Source organism: Convolutriloba macropyga, chromosome 11 (assembly GCF_964194025.1).
Source record: "Convolutriloba macropyga chromosome 11, txConMacr16.3, whole genome shotgun sequence".
In the NCBI taxonomy this organism is placed as follows: Eukaryota; Metazoa; Xenacoelomorpha; order Acoela; family Convolutidae; genus Convolutriloba; species Convolutriloba macropyga.
Window position 1 is genome coordinate 6,622,358 of NC_134478.1, and position 19,913 is coordinate 6,642,270.

The following is a 19,913-nucleotide window of genomic DNA, read 5'->3' on the forward strand; positions in this document are numbered from 1 at the left end:
ACTACGAATGGTCATCAATAAAAACATGAAACGACTTGTATGCTAAACACAGTGTAGCATGAAACAACAGTGTACCGTTTATTTTCTTTTTCAACGACAAATTAGTCTCTTAAAAAGGAGTCAACAATCTACGGTTGAAAATTTGGTCATTTGACGACGATGCGTTTCGTTATTAATATCAATCTCACTGTGTTTTTATCTTCAACAGATTAATTTTTCTGCACTCATTTCTTTATAGGCTCTTTTTTCAATACAGTAACAAGTGCAGTTTAATAAAATTGGTTCAATTAAAGTAATTTTCTTATGGTTATGTTTTATTTTAAAAATGCGCTTCGTGGCTTCACGTGCAGTTGTGATTGACAATAATTTTTTTCAATAACAAAAAGTGAACTTCAAAAGTTTTTACGTTCAAAATCTATACATAACGTGGTTTTAGTTTCTGATCCATCATATACAGAGTTTAAGAACTAGTTTAATTCTAAAATATACTGTTTTTAACAGTTTGTAGGTAAAAATTGTCAAGTCTTCTAACTTCGTCGTTTATAGCATACGTTATAAAAATTTAAGAGCAAGAAAACTTTTCGCCTGTGGTACCTCACTAGCCATAGCTTAACTATAGTGCGAATAAATTTTTGTGGCTTTTATGGTCCATTTTACGGATAGCAGGTCTAGCCAACTCGCGATACAATTTTAAAAACAATAAAAACAACAACAACAGAACATCAAGAATGGTCAATTTCAGCACAATTTGGGGCAAATGTATTCGAACAAGGAGACACGACCAGAGCAAAATTATGGACACAGAGCTGAAAAGATGTTTGGGCACGTTTGACCTCATAATGTTGGGCATAAGCAACACTCTTGGAGGGGGAGTTTACGTCGTGGCGGGTACAATTGCAAACGAAATTACAGGACCCGCTTTGTTTTTATCGTTTATCCTGGCCGCTTTTGCGCATTTCTTAACTGCAATGTGTTTAGCAGAATTTGGCTGTCAAGTTCCGAAAGCTGGATCAACTTTTATGTTTATATACATGACAATCGGGGAACTAACGGCTTTTATCATTGGATGGAATTTTATTTTGACTCAAATGTTTGACGCTAGTGTTTCATGTCGGGGCGTTCTCGCCTATTTCAACGAGGTAGAGGACGGGGCACTCAATATCATCTCTCCCGATTTGTTTGTTGAGCAAGATTGGCAATTTTTTGCTGGAGTTTTGGTACTGATTATAGTTATCATTGCGTGTTTGGGTGAGTTTGGTTTATTGTCATCACTCACAGGGGCAAATTTTCCAAAATGAGGACAATATGACTGAAAAAGTCAGTTGGATGGTAAAATATGAAGAAAAATTAAAAAATCATGCAAGGAAAAAAATGAAAATGAGATAAATTTTGGCAAATAACAGCCTATTTCTCACTAGTTCTTAAATTTTTTCTTGTAAATTTAACAATTTAGTTGATTTATGAATGAACTTAAACCGAAAGGAAGAAAGCGCTCATTCAAAGTTTTTCCTGAGTATTTAACATCATTTTGCAAATTTTGATTGCAATTTATTAATTTTTACATCCTAATAGAAGAGCTAAAGGCAGAGTTTTAACAAAAGAGAGCAAAAAAATAATATCAAACAGTTCTTAATATCAGTTAAAAGCCAATGAACAAAAACAGAGAAGGGAATTGCAATCAAATCCATCCTAAGACATGTGCTTGGTTGGAGATTACATAACTTCAGGCTAAAAATAATGGGGAAAAATCACATTTAACAACTGAAAAAATATCAAATGAGAGTTTTTGACATAAAAGAGAAATCATTGTGTCCAGTAATGTGCAAAAAATAACTCAAAGTGATCAACGGGCCGAAACGAGAATTGCTTTGGAAAAATTTACAGAATTACTATAAAAACATAGCCGGCAGATTGCCGGAAAACAGCCGCCGTTGACGCTCCTGGTGCACATCGGGGTTGAAACAGAGAGAGAAAAAAAACGAAAAGACGCTTCGACTGAATTTTCTTCTGTTTTTTTTTCAGTGTCAAAAAGTGTTCTAATTTGGCGTGCCGTTTCAGTTAGATTCTAAAGCTATACTTAATTCAGATTCTAAACTGAAAACTTAATAAACTTAAGAATAAACTTAAGAGTAAACTTAATACGGATATCAGCAACAAACACTCTAATGAACTGTGATGACCTAATTCTCAATGACTTAATGACCGGGCGGATCTGTTCTGTTTAGGCCCCCCGTGTTTTTGTGACCCCCGTTACAAATTCAGGGTTATTATATAGCACGTTACTATCTAAGAAAATAGCACGTGCGCATACGGGTCATAAAATAGTTATGCTTACTAAGCTGGGGGGCCAAAACAGAATAGATCCAATCGGGCTCTAACGGTTTATCGCGTTTCTTTTGATTTTGCACTTTGGATTTTGACCGTATTCACAATATTGCGTAAATGAATGTGTAAAAGAAATTAAAATCCATTCAGTTGAAACAGTGGGTGAAGTAAGTCAAAAGTCAAACGTCAAACTGGTTTCTTGTGTAAAACGAAAAACGCGATCAAAAGATAAAGCGAATTAAAAAAGACATAGCACGACAAGTCCTGACGTACAATTTAAGGAATTTTCATTCACTATGAGTGAATTTGGAAAACCATTTTTTAGAAAATCAAATCAAAAACCAAAAAAAAAGAAAATCAATGTCAAAATGCCACTAGGGAGAACAAAAAACCACTAGCGAGAAATGTAAATTTGACTATAAAAAACTAGGCCTAGAATGAACTACTGATGGATTGGAAAAAACATTTAAAAAAAATCCGATCCAAAAAATTGAAAAGAACAGTAAAAACCAAAGTGAAATTGCCGCAATTGAACAAAAAAACCACTAACGAGAAAGCGAATTTTCGAACAAACACTGCTTTCCCAATCTACTTTAACATTAGAGCAAAAAAATTTTAAGCCGCAAAACCACTTGCTTTGTTGATCCATTTCCTGTTTCGGATGATCAAAATCGTTACTCCAATCTGACAAAATCATGAAAATGTGTGAACAGATCTTTAAAAAAAACGTAGCAGGACGAGTCTTGACGCACAATTCAAAGAATTTTCAATGACTAAGCAAAAAACTAGACCTAGTAGGGACTATGATTGAACTGAGGAAAACCTTTTCTAAAAAATCAGATCAAAAACTTAAAAAACAGAAAATCAAAGTTAGAATGCAGCATGTGAACAAAGGACGTATAGTGAAAAAGCGAAATTTTGAACAAAAAACTAGGCCTAGAATGAAGTATGAATGGATTGGGAAAACCATTAGGAAAAAAATCTGCTCCAAAAAATCAAAAAAAAAAACAAAGTGAAATTGCCGCATGTGAACAAAAAATTGCTAGCGAGAAATCGAATTTCTGTTCAAACAGCGTTTTCTAATTCTACTTTAAAATTGGAGTTAAATAATTCACGCCGCAAAATCACTCGCTTTTTTCGCTCCACTTTCTGTTTCGGGTGACCCAGATCACTACACCAATTCGACATGAAAGTGTGTGAACAGATCTTAAAGAACGACAGCGCCCCAATACAATTCAAATTCCTTGAATTGTAATAAGAAGGAGAGCGCCTAAATAATAGCCGGTTGAGAGGCTGACGGAGGCTATTAAACAAATATAACTATTGTTTCAGTAAAAATGATGAAAAGTGTAAAAACTTTCAAGACTATCCTAAACAACTTGCTTTTAATCTCAATATGAGACAAGTTTGAGTGTTATACTCTGGACAGGTTCAATGTTATCATTCAGCACAAGTTTGGCTAGAAAAATTTTTGAAAAAAATCTTTAAATTGGCTGACTATCGTTCTCCAAAATGCTCTCGAAGTACAAGCAATGGTTTTAATTTTGTAAGAGCAAACTTACGCCTCCGGCTGGGGAAGTAAGAGATAAATTGCTAAAAATTCCCATTTAACCCCATGAGTTTCTCCCTCCTCAAACAGTTCTCAGCCTCTCTGCTTACTTACTCGTTTGCTTAGAGCTCAGCAAATAGCTATTAGAACAGCTTTAAAATTTTGCACAACGCACACGCGGTTGCGATGATTGCTCTAACCATCACAGGCAATCAATCAAAACGTTTTCTTTTAGAAACTCACTTTTAAAAAAATCTCAATTTTGTAAATGAAATTATGAACCTACAATTATGTTACAATTAACTAAATAATTCCTGAAGGTCCTCATTCTGTTTTGGCTGAAAATCGCGTTTTTTTCTCATTTTTTTGACATTTGACATTAAATTGTGAACTTGTTTAATATTAAACATATAAACACATAACTTATAGAAATATAACTTGAAATATATAACTTATCTAAGATCTAGTCAAACAATGAATATTTGTAAACAAATTCAGTACTAAAGTTGCACTTAGTGAAACACGTTTAGAACGATCACCTCTTCTAAATCTTTTTTCAACTCGGTAGTAGGTACTTTGTTTATCGCAGACAACTTTAATCGTGAAAAAGGGTGATCAGAGGATGTGAAATTGCCGCAATTGAACAAAAAAACCACTAACGAGAAAGCGAATTTTCGAACAAACACTGCTTTCCCACTCTACTTTAACATTAGAGCAAAAAAATTTTAAGCCGCAAAAAACCACTTGCTTTGTTGATCCATTTCCTGTTTCGGATGACCAAAATCGTTACTCCAATCTGACAAAATCATGAAAATGTATGAACAGATCTTTGAAAAAAACGTAGCAGGACGAGTCTTGACGCACAATTCAAAGAATTTTCAATGACTAAGCAAAAAACTAGACCTAGTAGGGACTATGATTGAACTGAGGAAAACCTTTTCTAAAAAATCAGATCAAAAACTTAAAAAACAGAAAATCAAAGTTAGAATGCAGCATGTGAACAAAGGACGTATAGTGAAAAAGCGAAATTTTAAACAAAAAAACTAGGCCTAGAATGAGGTATGAATGGATTGGGAAAACCATTAGGAAAAAAATCTGCTCCAAAAAATCAAAAAAAACAAAGTGAAATTGCCGCATGTGAACAAAAAATCGCTAGCGAGAAATCGAATTTCTGTTCAAACAGCGTTTTCTCATTCTACTTTAAAATTGGAGTTAAATAATTCACGCCGCAAAATCACTCGCTTTTTTCGCTCCACTTTCTGTTTCGGGTGACCCAGATCACTACACCAATTCGACATGAAAGTGTGTGAACAGATCTTAAAGAACGACAGCGCCCCAATACAATTCAAATTCCTTGAATTGTAATAAGAAGGAGAGCGCCTAAATAATAGCCGGTTGAGAGGCTGACGGAGGCTATTAAACAAATATAACCATTGTTTCAGTAAAAATGATGAAAAGTGTAAAAACTTTCAAGACTATCCTAAACAACTTGCTTTTAATCTCAATATGAGACAAGTTTGAGTGTTATACTCCGGACAGGTTCAATGTTATCATTCAGCACAAGTTTGGCTAGAAAAATTTTTGAAAAAAATCTTTAAAATGGCTGACTATCGTTCTCCAAAATGCTCTCGAAGTACAAGCAATGGTTTTAATTTTGTAACAGCAAACTTACGCCTCCAGCTGGGGAAGTAAGAGATAAATTGCTAAAAATTCCCATTTAACCCCATGAGTTTCTCCCTCCTCAAACGTTTCTCAGCCGCTCTGCTTACTTACTCGTTTGCTTGGAGCTCAGCAAATATCTATGAGAACAGCTTTAAAATTTTGCACAACGCACACGCGGTTGCGATGATTGCTCTAACCATCACAGGCAATCAATCAAAACGTTTTCTTTTAGAAACTCACTTTTAAAAAAAATCTCAATTTTGTTAATGAAATTATGAACCTACAATTATGTTACAATTAACTAAATAATTCCTGAAAGTCCTCGTTTTGTTTTCGCTGAAAATCGCGTTTTTTTCATTATTTTTGACATTTGAGATTAAATTGTTAACTTGTTTAATATTCAACATATAAACACATAACTTATAGAAATATAACTTGAAATATATAACTTATCTAAGATCTAGTCAAACAATGAATATTTGTAAACAAATTCAGCATAAAGTTGCACTTAGTGAAATACGTTTAGAAAGATCACCTCTTCTAAATCTTATTTCAATTCGGTAGTAGGTACTTCGTTTATGGCAGACAACTTTAATTGTGAAAAAGGGTGATTAGAGGATGTGAAATTGAAGTGAGGCGCACGAGTGGTGCTGGGGGGGGGAGTGAAAATTGTGAAGTTTTAACCCAGAAAAAACAGCGTTGATTTATGTGTTCTCTGCAGCTTCAGAGAATTGTACTCTAAGAGACTCGTGAAACCTTAAGAGGGCTGGCTGCTCACCGACTTAATGCCCTTTGGTCTCCACCTGTTTATTCCATTTTTCAGGACAAAAATCAACAACGGCAGACGAAAAAACATTCATGTGAAAAAAATCGCATTCAGATTACAGGAGTAAAAATAACTGCTGCAAACTTCGTTTAAGAACAATTAAACGCAACTTTTAGGCTTGACTTGTGATCAATTGACCTGAAAACCCTAGTCAACTGAAGTCAACAAAGAACTTTACCTCTGTTTTGCTCTGACACTTTGATCAAACTTAATGCTTTGTGTTAATTTGACAAACTGTAGAAGCTGTTTACAAAAAAAAGAGAAAATATTAAATTCAAAATACAAAAAGAACAAATTCTGAAATTATTATTTTTAAGGTATCAAGCAATCGGCTTGGATGACGTCAGTTCTCTCTGTGATAAACATAACGACTATTATCTTTGTCATTGTATGTGGACTAATCTTAGCTGACTTTTCAAATTGGAATAACTTTCTACCTTACGGCTCGTCTTCGGTATTTCAAGGTTCAATTAGAGCTTACTTCGTTTTCGCTGGTTATGACATAATAACCCAAGCGGCTGAAGAAACTATTGAACCCTCGAAATCAATACCAATCGCCCTTATGGTTACCATAACAGTTTTGGGTGTTACTTACGGCACGTTAACAGCTTCTATGAGTTTAGCTATTCCATATACGGAAATATCAAACGATGCTGCTCTAGTGTCAATTTTTGAGTACCATAAATGGACCTGGGCAGACTACATCTCGTCATTTGGGATCCTAAGCGGGTTTTTGGGTCAAGTCATGTGTAGTGTACTATGTATAGCGAGGTTATGCTACGCGCTGTCTTTCGACGGTTTATTATTCCCATTTTTAAGTAAAGTTAACAAAACTACCCAAGTGCCTTTATTTTCCACGATTTTTGGGGCAATTTGCGTTGCGACAATATCAACGTTTATACCTCTGGGCGAAATTACAGAAATGCTGGCTTTTGGAAATTTAGTAGCCAATAGCTTGCTTGCAATAGCGCTCACTGTAACGCGATATTCTAACCAGGACATTTTTTACTCTGGGGAAAACTCAAAAATAACAGATATGGAAAACCAACCGCTGCTTGACCAAAACAATAACATTGGGTGGAAAAACAAACAAATTGTTTTGTTTACTTGTTTTGTTCTGCTGTCAATATTATCTGCGGGTTTTCTGGCGGCTTTCTACGATTCTTATTCCGACTGGTATTTGTTGATTTTTGTAATCATTGTATTATTTGCTTTCTGTTTTTTAATGTCTTTTTGGAAATCAGCCCAAAAAGTAAACAAAAACAAATCGTTTCGAGTACCGTTCGTTCCATTTCTGCCCGCTATGTCCTTATTTGTAAATTGTTGCATAATTTCGCAACTGGGTTGGGTCACGTGGCTGTTCAGTGGATCATGGGCAGCTGTGGGAATCATTGTTTACTTTGTTTACGGAATCAAACACAGTCGCTTGGAAGAGAAAGAAAAAGAGAATGAACTGGTTGAAATGGATCGCTCAAAAATAATAGACGATGAAGAAGATCATTAGAACCCGTACCTAACGCCAAGTCAATATCAGTACTGGGCAAATCTAATTCCAAGTCTAGATATCATTACTGATTCAGAGCTATGATCATAACACACTTAAGACTCGTCAGACTTGTCCAGTCTTAATCCAAGTGCGAAAATAAAGTTCCGTAGGGGCATCGAACCCACTCGCTCCCTCCCCTAGATATTTTTTTCTCGCTGTGCCAACGCGACAGTTGAAATTTAGTCTCTTGCGCCATTGAAATACGCTTGGAAGAAGCAAATTTCAAGCGAGAAAGCGAACAAATCATATCACATGGGAGCCTTGCATTTACAATTGCGTTGTACTGATTTACACTTGGAGTTTGGTACGGGAAAAGACTGATAAAAAGATATTTTACCAGTAGTAAAGGCTGGCAGTGATTCTGAACGAATTTTTTATCGGAAACAACATCCTGAGTAACATCAGAATTTCATAGAAGTATTTGTATTTGCTATGAATCCATGAATAATTTAATTGTTTTGCTTATTATTTCTTTTTGTCAATACACCTAATATTTTTTTGCCCCAAATGAGACTACAACAATATTTAAAAAAAGATAACATAGCCGACAGATTGCCGGAAAACAGCCGCGATAGACGTTTGTGGCCAACCATGAATTGAAACAACTAAAGAAATAAGATTGACAGATCGACCACCAGCTTGTCAACAGACTACTAGACTTTTTGGGTTAGATTCGGACTGTCAATTTTATGAGCCCAAATGGAGCTTTTTCAAAATTAATATTCAATACTAAAACTCAAGACTCTAATACTCAGGAATTAGGGCATATAAAACTGGCACTACTTAGATGCACACTATTGACCTTTAATTGGTAAATGTTCATAAAATTTAAAGTTACAAAAGTGGGTTCAGAAGTTATTATTTGAGTGAGGTAAGTCAAGCAATTGACCTAAAAGCAGAAATGACGTCATGAACACAAATTTTAACTGCAAAGCACTAGAAGTCACTGAAGTCATTGAAAAAGTCAATTCCAAGAAGTCAGGGTAGGACGAAACAAAAATCTGTTAGACGAATTAAAAAAAGTTAGGAGAGCAGTAATAGCCGCCTGGAATTGCTGACGCGGCTATTAATAATTAAGATCTTACGAGTTCAATGTTCATCCAGCTAAGTTACAAAAAAATTCAAGACATTTTTATCATGCAAAACTCTGGCAAGAAATGCTTATCTTAGAACAATTGTAAAATTGTAATCTTATCTTAATACAATTGTAAAATTCCTGCGAGTCAAATTCCCATTTTGATCCAATTTTTGCGATTTTGTTTCTTTTTTTGAAAAAGAAATGTGGCTCAGTTGCTTATGTAAATTCACAAACTGCATATTTAAAATTCTGGCGTCGCTATCAATTCATATGCTTCTTCTTAAGTGTTTTAGCCAAAGTCAGCTCAATTTAAAAATTTTGGGCTACTATTTTAAACTATTTCCAAGTTTTGTCTCTTATTAAAATTCCTGATATATAACTCTATCTTTCTACAAAAGTAAGACCTAAGAAAAAAAGACATATCTTGAAAACTGATTTTATCTGGTTAGGTTAATCATTTCATTTTGTACAATTTTTTTGCGTAGAAAATGTCAATAATATTTTCATATTTGATTAGTATTAGAGCTATATTAAGGGGATCTATTTAAGATTTCATATGCTAATCATACATTGGCGTACATAATCATACATCAGACAAATACAATCCCATACTTTGTACGACGACGGGTTGTCGTTGAAGATTTTTGCAAGAAGAGAATTTACATTACAAGGCTCTGCTAGCCTTTGCCAGAGGAAAAAAGATTTTCAGAACGATGCACCGTCTTGCAATATTTTGCCTTATACTCTGGATAAAGAGAAAGTGTTTAAATATACCCTATTACACTTATTATTCCCAATATATCCCTTGCTTTGGAAAATTCAAAAAAGGACAGAAAAATTAAGTCTTGCACTGTTCTCCAAAGAGTTTCACCAGAAATCGCAGTGAATGTCTTAACTTTTGCTGAGAGCACAAATTATTATTAAAACTATTATAAAATTAACTGACAATTTTAAAAGATATAGCTCCCTATTTGACTGATCTGAACTTTAGGCAAAATAATGTTGAAAAACATCAAAGACTGATTTCAAATTAAGAAAACATGCACAAATAATTTTTTGGTGTACATTATTCGCATTTTACTTTTTACTGAATAAATTTTTAATATCATGTCAATAAAATATATGTGTTTTTGGAAAAACATGCATTAATAGAATTTTTTAGCTTTGCTAATTGAGTTCATTTAAATGAAACTGATTCTTCATTTTTGCTTAAGTTCTGTTTTTTTACACAGCTGCATTAATCTTTTGAAATACTCGGAATGTGGTTAACATATTTGTTGAGAGGAAGAAAAAAATAAAAAGCAAGGAAACCGCAGGGCCTGTGTTTTCAAAATTAAATGCACTACGAAATTCTGAAAAAATCAACCAGAACTCTGATCATATCTGATGTTTAACGATCCAAATCACTCCCAGTTGTATACAAACCAATATCTGGTTATAAGTATTACCAAACAAAGTTGAAGAAATTGTTGAAAAACGCACAATCTCTGCACTCATTTTTATGAACCTAAAAATTTCTGCAATGATAAACAAGTTGCTTGATTACGCGTTTTTATAAGCAGAGCCAATCAAGTCATTAAAAAACTGAGTTTGCTCTAGTTATTTTCATTTAAAGCATATATGATAAAACAAATATTATATATATTTAATTTGAAGTTTTGAATGTTCGAAACATGAAAACGAAACAAGAATTCGCAATATTCATTTGTTCGTTTTTTTTTTCAAGCAATAATTGCACGGTTGACTTAATTTATAGGCACCTTTAATTTCAAAGTGATAATTTTTTTTCCGAATTAGATAAAAACTAACAGAAAGAAAACATTAAAGTCTGATTATTCGTAAATTTGACGGAGGCCACGAACGCATTCAGCTATTGAAAACGGTCAAACTCTGGTCATAGGACTTGATGAGTCAGATCGTAAACAAATTTGAGCTAAAACTTTGGTTTGGGTTGCACTATTTTCAAGTAAAGTTGAAGGAGGTTATAAGAGGAGGAGGTCAAACTCCATGAACCACCCTTCACATCTTGAAAAAATGTCTCATAGACCATTTCGGTGAAATGCCTACTTAGAGGCTAGTGAGCCGGAAGGCTCTAAGAAAACCTAATGCCCTCCGAGTTTTACCTGTTTATCCCATTTTTGAGGACAAAAGTCAAAAACGTCCGACAAAAAATTGGTCCAGCGAACAGTCGGATTAAAAGACAGCGTGCCTAATATAATTGCTAAAACTTTTGAGAGCAATTAAAAAATATCTAGCACTACATTTACTAAATTGGGAAAAAACTTGTATCACCACTTAAAAATCTAATTGAAAAATAGTTTCAATGAAATATCAGAACACGCATATCATTTATTAAGTTTACTTTTCTGATGGAATCATAATTTTTAAATGAAACAATTCTGACAATTTCAACATATTGATAAAAAGATTATAAAAATGCATCTGGAAAAATAATTTTGACGAAAAACCATGAATGCAATATCCAATGCCGTTAGTACAGCTGTCAATCGATAGCAAAAGTTAACGAACAGTTGCTTCAGCTCCACGGTAGTGCACAATAAATAAACAAAACCGGGCAGGCATTAGACTAGATATTTTATGGGTGCTAAAAACTCCTTCGGAGTTAAATACGGAAGCATAAACAACTCGGCTATCAGGATCCTGTAATTTCTGTCAACGAAATCACCTTAATTTTAGCAACAGACTTAATTTCTGATTAAAAGCTATTCAGGTCACGCAAAAGTTAAGAAGTCAAGCTCACTCGATAATTAAAATGGAAAAAAATTCTAGAAAAAGGTCAAGCAAAAGGTTTTCATGAAAAAAGACACCCAAGTTTACAATAATTGCTTCAAAGTTCGTTCGAGAGAAAGCTTTCATGCAAGACCTTTATTTTTTCAGTTATATTAATAAGAAGCGCCAAACTAAACACACGCCCCCCCCCCCCCCATACCGCACCCCACACCCTCAGTAAGTTAAGTGCCCCTAAGAACAAAATGCGTGCTTTGACCTATTAAATAATCGTATTAATTTAGCTCCATCAATTTGTGATTGTAGTGAATGAGATGATTTTGTAATGCATAAATGAGGTGAAATTTTTTGCCACAATACGGTGAGAAAATATTTATCACTGCGATTCACCGCATTTCAAGAATTCACCACTGTATTCGCTTATTATAGAGATATGACTTACTCTTCCCAGGCTTTGATTATCCCGGAACAGTTGCTCAACATAGTCACAGACCGCCTAACAGACGCCAAGTCCCCACCAGGAATCACAGTGGTCGGCTGATGGTTGATCCCAACTTTGAACCCCGTAGGGCACCAGTCCACAAATTTCACCTTCTCAAGACCCTTGACAAAGTTGATGGCTTGATTGACGTCTTTGGGGTTGACTGCCCCCCGGTATAACATGGTACAAGCCATGTATTTTTGCTGGCCATCAATACTTTTCAACATTTGATGTTGCAAGTCGAAACATTGTCTTGTGATTTTGAAGGTAGTATTTTCTTCGTGATTTACTTTGTCCGGACCAATTATGGGCGAAAAAGTGGCGACCGGGAAATGAATTCTGGGGTATGGAACCAGATTGGTCTGGAACTCGTTCAGGTCGACATTCAGGGCGCCTTTGAACCTGAGAGAACACGTGATACCCGAAACAATTTGAGATATAAGTCGGTTTAGGTTCGTATATGTGGGTCGTGGAACGTATAAATTCCGAGAGCAGATGTCGTATATGGCCTCGTTGTCCACGAGAAACGCGACTTCGGCGTTTTCTAGTCCGGAGTGGGTACAGCAGATCGCATTGTAGGGTTCCACCACTGCGGTTGACATTTGGGGGGCTGGGTAAATTGGGAACTCGAGAACTGACTTCTTTTTGTATTCGTCCTTCAATCTGAATTTCAAATCACATGACAACGGGATTTTTTAATTATAGACTTATATTGCTTAGATGGTCTTCAGAGCCGAGTTTTTCGGTTAATTCGCGGCTGTTGATTGAATGCTTAGTGATATGGTTGCCCCCCCCCCCCCACCGAGAAGTTATGCACCCCGAGAAACAGATACAATGCCATTGCATTGTAATTAGTAATTCCTTATGTAATAACATGGCAGGTGCGTTTGTGTATCGGTACAAATAGTATGCACATATGAGCCCATATATATTTTGGGGCACAAACGAAAAATAACCGACCACAAAGAAATAAAGGAAAAAAAACTCACGAATCCATGACTAATGACGTGAACCCAGATCCAGTCCCCCCTCCAAAACTGTGGAATATCATAAAACCCTGCATGGAATCACACTCGTCTGCCATCTTCTGTAAGATATCCATGGTTGGGTCCAGAATCTCTTTTCCCACTGTGAATTTGCCCCTGGAAAAGTTGTTGGCGGCGTCTTCTTTCCCAGTTAGAAGTCGCTCGGGGTGGAAGAGACCTCTATAGGAACCGGTTCGAATCTCATCGACCACTGTCGGTTCCAGATCCACGAAGAGTGATCGAGGAACGTATCTGAAAAGGAAAAGAGTTCTTAATTTCAAAACCTCAAAAAATTCAAAGGTTTCAGAATTTCACCCTATATTAATTTCTCGGAGCTATTAAGTTTGTGCCCCCCCCCCGCCTCCCCAGCTTAGTGGGCGCATATTATTTGCAACCCCCAGACAAACGTGTACTATTTTTACATAATGATTTACTGTGTAATGGCACGTGCTCTAAGGTACCTGAAGTCATTTCGGTACTGGGTGAGGGGTAGGTTGGGAGATGGAGGAATGGGGGGTACCTGTCAGTTTCGACATGGTTGAAGAAACAGCTGAATGAGTTTGGGTCGTAAATATCTCCACATGCTCCGCAGAGACACTCAGCCTCCTCATCCTCATCGTCTTCATTGTGCATACACTCACACGAGGGCATATTCACCTGATTAAGGCAATCAAGTCAACAATCTATACATTCTAACCAGATATACTACCCGGGTCGGGGAGTTAATGAAAAAATGGATATTTTCCGTTTGTGCCCCCCCCCTCTCAGTACGTTATGCACCCCGCCCAGCTATGGAGCGCGCCATTATATAAAAAATCGGATCTATTCTTTTTTGCCCCCCCCCCCCCCCAGTGTTTTTTACGCCCCCCCCCCCCCCCCGTTACAAATTGTATGTTGTTATATAGCACGTTACTATGTAAGAAAATAGCCTACGTAAAAAATATAAGCCTACTAAGCTGGGGGGGGGGGGGCAAAACAGAATAGATCCAAAAAATCATTATAAAATATTATAAAATATGGCACGTTTGTTTTTTTTTGGGAGGGGGGGGGGGGGTTGTAAATAAAATGCGCGCCCACCAAAGGGGCACAAACAGTAAAGATCCGGGAAAAAAATATGTGAGATCAGAGGCGTAAAACTTGTTTAATCAGCGTAAAAAGTGCTACCCTGAGCAAAAACGTCGGATCTTCCTTCCCCTTATCTTTTCCGTTTGGTGAGTGCATATTATTTGCTTCCCCCGGACGCACTTGCCTTATTTTCACATAATGTTTTACTATGTAGTCTCACGTGCTCTGTAATTGGGTGCGCATAACGTACTGGAGGGAGGGGGCACAAACAGAAAATATCTCGCTTCCCCTAACAGACCCCCCCCCCTCCCCTTCGTGGTTATATAATGTATGGTGCCCTCAAATAGCGGTTATCATAACTTAATGTGAGGCTATTCCAATGCTTGATTTGGAAAACACACGTTCACCAGATCGCTCGTCCGTCGGGCTATTCTCGTTCTCCATAAAACTGCTACTTGGCCGTAAATTTTTCCCGAGTGAAACGAATTGCATAGATTATATTATCATTGTGTAGAGAATTGGGATCTATTCTGTTTCGCCCCACCCCCCACCCATCTTTGTGGATATATAACTTTTAAGACCCCCAGGCGCACGTGCTATATTTACACACATTTAACGTGCTATATCAACACATAAATTGTACTTGGGGAGCCAAAAAGAAACACTGGGGTGTCAAAACAGAGTAGATCCGAGAATTGTTGTTCCCGGGGCCGAAGTTTCACCTTGAATCCGGCCCAATTTGCGGCGATTAGGGTGTAATGCGCAGTCCCCTCCCATTTATCCTTTGTCCCCCCCCCCCCCCGCTTAATGGGTGCATATTATTTGCACCCCCCCCCCCCCCCAACACGCACGTGCCATTTTTTACATAATGATTTACTATGTAATGACACGTGATCTGTAACTGATGGGGTGCATAACGTACTGGGGGCACAAACAGAAAAGATCCCGCTTATGGATAATAGCGTTAGGAGGGAGTGGATTTGGGAATGGATCAAGCTATGGGAGAAGTAGGATTGGGAGTGCTGGTCAAGAGGAGGTCCACATTGCCAGATGAACAATATAGCCCCCCATGAAGTTACAGCCCCCAATTATGGTATAATTACCATGATTGGGGGCTATAAATTACCTACCAGCAAAACTGGGAAGATATAATGGGAAAGACCCGCCGCCCTTCACGCCAGAAAATTGTCTCCTCGACACTTTTGGTGAATCGCATATTTAGACTTGTGAATGGGAAAGGCTCTAACAGAGCTGCTTAGCTATATAATACCCTCCGGGCTCTACCTGTTTATCCTGTTTTTGAGGACAAATAGTTAAATAGGGTCAGACCAATATTCAGTCAAGCAAAAAAATGTATACAAACACCACAGGACTAATATAAATGCAAAAAACTTTAGTTGAGAGCAATTAATTGTATCATTCTGTTTTAACTAGGTAGTAGCCAGCAAAAACACGAGGTTCTTTCACATCCCATTATACCCCCCCCCCCCCTAATTGGTCATATAACCGGGTCTTTCCAATTATAGCCCCCCATTATGGTATATTGGTCATATAACCGGGTCTTTCCAATTATAGCCCCCCATTATGGTATATTTACCATGATTGGGGTGGGTTTATAGGTTGTCTGACTACTAAGCTGAGGGGCTATAATGGGGGAAGCCCCAAACACGATTCCTTCTTTTTCTAGCCAAATTTACAATGAGGAGCTTTTCATTATACCCCTTTTTAGAGGTCGTTTAGTGCAAAGACCGTTGGTCGACGGAAGAAAAATTTGAAAGAGTTTTTCGAGTCTTACCTATTAAACATTCCTCGACACAAAACTATAGCCTCTAATTATGGTATATTTACGATAAAGGTGGATAAGAGATATTTGGAATCTCTTCCGTTTGTGCCCCCCCCCCCCCCCCCCCCAGCTTCCTGTGTACATATTATTTGCAACCCCAAAACGCACGTGCCATTTTTTTTACAAAATGAATTAGAATGCAATGAAACGTGCTCTGTAACTGGGGGTTGCATAGCGTACTGTGGGAGGGGCGGGCACAAATGGAAAAGATCTAATATTTGACCACTATGCTGAAGTGGAGGCTAGAATCTAGAATGGGTAGGACCCAAAAAAACTCCTTTAAAGTGGGAAAAATTGCGGTATCGGATCTTTTCTGTTTGTGCCCCCCCCCCGCCATGCAAAGTATCAAAGTAGCAACAGTATCAAGTATCTTTGGATCTTTTCCGTTTATGCCCCCTCAGCTTATTGGGGTGTATATTATTTGAACCCCCAGACGCACGTTCCGTATTTTTACATAATGATTTACTATACAATGGCACGTGCTCTGTAATGGGGGGGGGGTGCATAATGTACTGGGGGAGGGGTCACAAACGGAAAAGATGCACAATTTATGATTAGCAGTAGGTAGTGTTTTTGGCTCCCCCAGGCGCACGTGCTATTTTTTACATAGTAACGTGCTGTATAACAATTAATTTGCCACTGGGGGCGTAAAAAACACTGGGGGGGGGGGGGGCAAAACAGAATAGATTGAAATTGCGACATAGCCAGGAACCCTTTTTAAACATTCAGGGAATCTGATCCGACTCACTTTTGGGTTGAGGGTTGCATCTGGGGCTATTCCATGTTCCAGACAGTACAATTCCCAACACGCCATTCCAATTTGAGAACCACATTGTCCAATGTGAATAGAAATGATTTCACGCATTCTAACAAAACTTGTTTTTTCTTTCTACGACGCACCGATTTATGACAAACTTTGGGATGCTTGTAGAAATTTTCAGTCCAAACTTTCTGATGAGGCGATTTTCTGATCAGTGGCTTTTTTTTGGTTTCGCCGCAAAATGATGAAACGACTGATTTCTGTGAAAATTAAATCAGTAATTTTTTCTTTCCACTAAACCAGCGTTTTCTATGCTATCACTCTGAAAACCGCTTTTTGCTCGGATGAACTTGTTATGAACGCAAGGACAGAAAAGTGGCAAAATTGTAATAAATGGCGATTAATAACTGTTAATAACTAGTTTATAACTGATAACTATTTTATATCGTTCTCGAACAAAGCCACTGCAGTGTGTGTTTTAATTCTGTTCTTCTTGGTTTTTTTGGATAAACCAAATTACTCCGACATAAATTTGGGCAAAATGAACCAATGACCCAACACAAAAGCTGAATTTGATGGCACTTAGAACAGTCACGTGTTAAAATACAGAGTTGAATTTGACTTTATGCTGACTTTGAAAACGCAGTTCATTTAAAACACGTTTTCTATAAGTTCCAGAAATTTCCAGCTATCGTTTAAAAAGTGGGATCTTTTCCGTTTGTGCCCCCCAGCTTAGAGGGTGCATATTATTTGCAACCCCCCTCCCCCAGACGCAGGTGCCATATTTTTACATAACTATTTTCACGGTGTAACTGCACGTGCTGTGTGACTGGGGGTTGGGGGTGTGCATAACGTACTGGAGGGGGGGGGCAAACTCAAAGGATCCAAAAAGTATATAAGAATACTGCTTTTGGACGCATCGAGTTAAAAATAAACTGAAAAAAGGCCACAGGTCGAGGCAAACTATCAATAACAATAGTCAAAAGCTGTTGACTAATATGCTTATTTTACAAGCATGCATATTATTTTCATGCGCTAACATAGCTCTTCCACGAACAAAATTAGGGTCTTTCCAAATATAAACCCCCAACAAGTTACAAAATAATACCCCCTCGTTTTGGTTTGTCTGCCATAATTCAGGGAGCTAAAAGTTATATGAGCACTAACCTTAAGCGTTATAAAGCAAAACAGATCTTTTCCGTCTGTGCACCCCCCCCCCCCCCCCCCCAGCCTAGTGGGTACATATTATTTGCAACCCCCAGACTCACGTGCAATATTTTTACATAATTATTTACTATGTAATGACACGTGCTCTGTCACTGGGGGGATCATAACGTACTGGGGGGGGGGGGGGGTACAAGCGGAAAAGATCCAGCAAAACATCCCAAAACTGTCCTATAACACCACTGCTATTAGACGGTTTACCTAATAACTACCCGGATTGACCCCAAAGTTCAAAAAGATTGGGTAGAAAAATATGAAACTTCCTTTTTAGTGATCGGGTAAGTTGTAGTCATACAATGCCATAAAAACTTTTAGCAGATGGAGCTGAGAAGCCAGAGTATACAATTCTTGGATCTATTCTGTTTCGGCCCCCCAAGTGCATTTTATGACACCCAGTAACAAGTTATATGTCGCTATATAGCACGTTACTATGTAAGAAAATAGCACCTGCGCCTTGGGGTCATAAAAGATTTATGCTTACTAAGCTGGGGGGGATACGAAATCAATTCTTCATAAAATTTACAATACACGAAGCTAATCAGGTCGCATGAAAAAAAACCAAGACCTGTTTGATACCTGTTGTTTTTTCATGGCGAAATAAACCCTAGAACTAGCGCAATTAGAGCTAGCGATAGAGCTAGCGAACCGACGATAGAGCTAGCGGAGTTCAGTCGGTTTTGACCTTCAGATTTATGTTCTAAAAACAAGCGTTTTCTTAGCAGAAGCCTACAAAAAGAACATCGACTTGAACAAAATCCTTAACAAGATTAAATCATCATTGCATCTTACTGCATTTAATAATTATTTTTTTTCTCTCTTCCTACTTATTTGTGGCTGTGGTGCAGATGGAAGCAACATCTTCAAACTGCGATGAGGGTCTGGTGAGTAGCAGTTACCAAAAGGTGAGCGAATTAACCAAGGAGGTTCGTTTTTTGCGCTCAAAAACCGAACAACAAGAACAATAAATTGCTAAACTGCGGGAAAAACAAAAAAACATTAACGATCACCTACGTTCTCAGGAACGGTATTCCAAGAAAGATTGAGTGCCTATTTCAAATCCCCCATTTGAAGCAAGGAATAGTGCAGACGTCACCCGAGACACTTTGAATTTTTTCAAAATTTTCTTGGATTGAAAATAGATTATAATCGGATAAACGCCTGCCACCTATTACCCGGTAACAATGCCAAAACAACTTCCACTGTTATCTGTAAATTCATATTCTGCCAGGACAAAATTGATGTGTACAAGAAACGCAAGAGTCTACGTAACAAAAAAAAACTTATCAACAAGCTAAATATATACATGTAGGAGTCGCTGCCTGAATGTGAACAGGAAATACGTAACGAGGCACACAAGCGAGACATGATTACGAGCACCAACAATTGTGTTGTCTCAGTTTTGGTTCATGATGGAAACGAAAAAACTAAGTTTGTCAAAATACAAGAAGTTGAAGAGTTGGACAACTTAGATGCCGTCAAAAAAAGACAAGCTACTGACCGCAACAGCGTCGATAAACTATCGCCACAAAATAAACGTCACTGCCTCGGTAGAGAGTAGAAGAACTTATACAAACTTAGTACACTAACTCAACACTTTGTTTTGATTGACTTCAGTGAACTTTCGATTTTTTTCTCTGTTCGAAAATAAATTGATTTCTCACGGGAAGATAAATACATTTGGTAGGAACAAAGCAACAATCGATTAATCTAGCTGTATATTGCCAAAAAAAAATTTCAGGTTTCTACGAACCTACCAGTGATCTCCGCTGGTGCCTTTCAAC

At 37.4% G+C, this 19,913-nt stretch overlaps 2 protein-coding genes across 2 annotated transcripts in view; one reads left to right on the forward strand and one right to left on the reverse strand.

Annotated features, from left to right (window-relative positions):
• Positions 1-19,913, forward strand: part of LOC142349400 (putative Bax inhibitor 1) — a 189,157-nt gene that overhangs the window by 26,276 nt on the left and 142,968 nt on the right. The gene's annotated exons all lie outside the window — the stretch shown is intronic.
• On the reverse strand, positions 12,173-17,541 carry LOC142349729 (tubulin alpha-1C chain-like). The gene is made up of 4 exons (XM_075401471.1): positions 16,897-17,541; positions 13,761-13,897; positions 13,205-13,492; positions 12,173-12,878 (listed from the first exon to the last, which is right to left on the reverse strand). The coding sequence occupies exons 1-4, from the start codon at positions 17,011-17,013 to the stop codon at positions 12,173-12,175; spliced, it is 1,248 nt and encodes a 415-aa protein (XP_075257586.1). The 5' UTR covers positions 17,014-17,541.

Excerpts from the sequence above, each read along its gene's own strand:
- LOC142349729 (XM_075401471.1), bottom strand. The coding sequence starts at position 17,013 with ATGCGTGAAATCATTTCTATTCACATTGGACAATGTGGTTCTCAAATT. Across the intron at positions 13,898-16,896 it reads ATGCAACCCTCAACCCAAAA|GTGAATATGCCCTCGTGTGA; the intron begins GTGAGTCGGATC and ends TGCCTTAATCAG. Across the intron at positions 13,493-13,760 it reads AACCATGTCGAAACTGACAG|ATACGTTCCTCGATCACTCT; the intron begins GTACCCCCCATT and ends TTTCCTTTTCAG.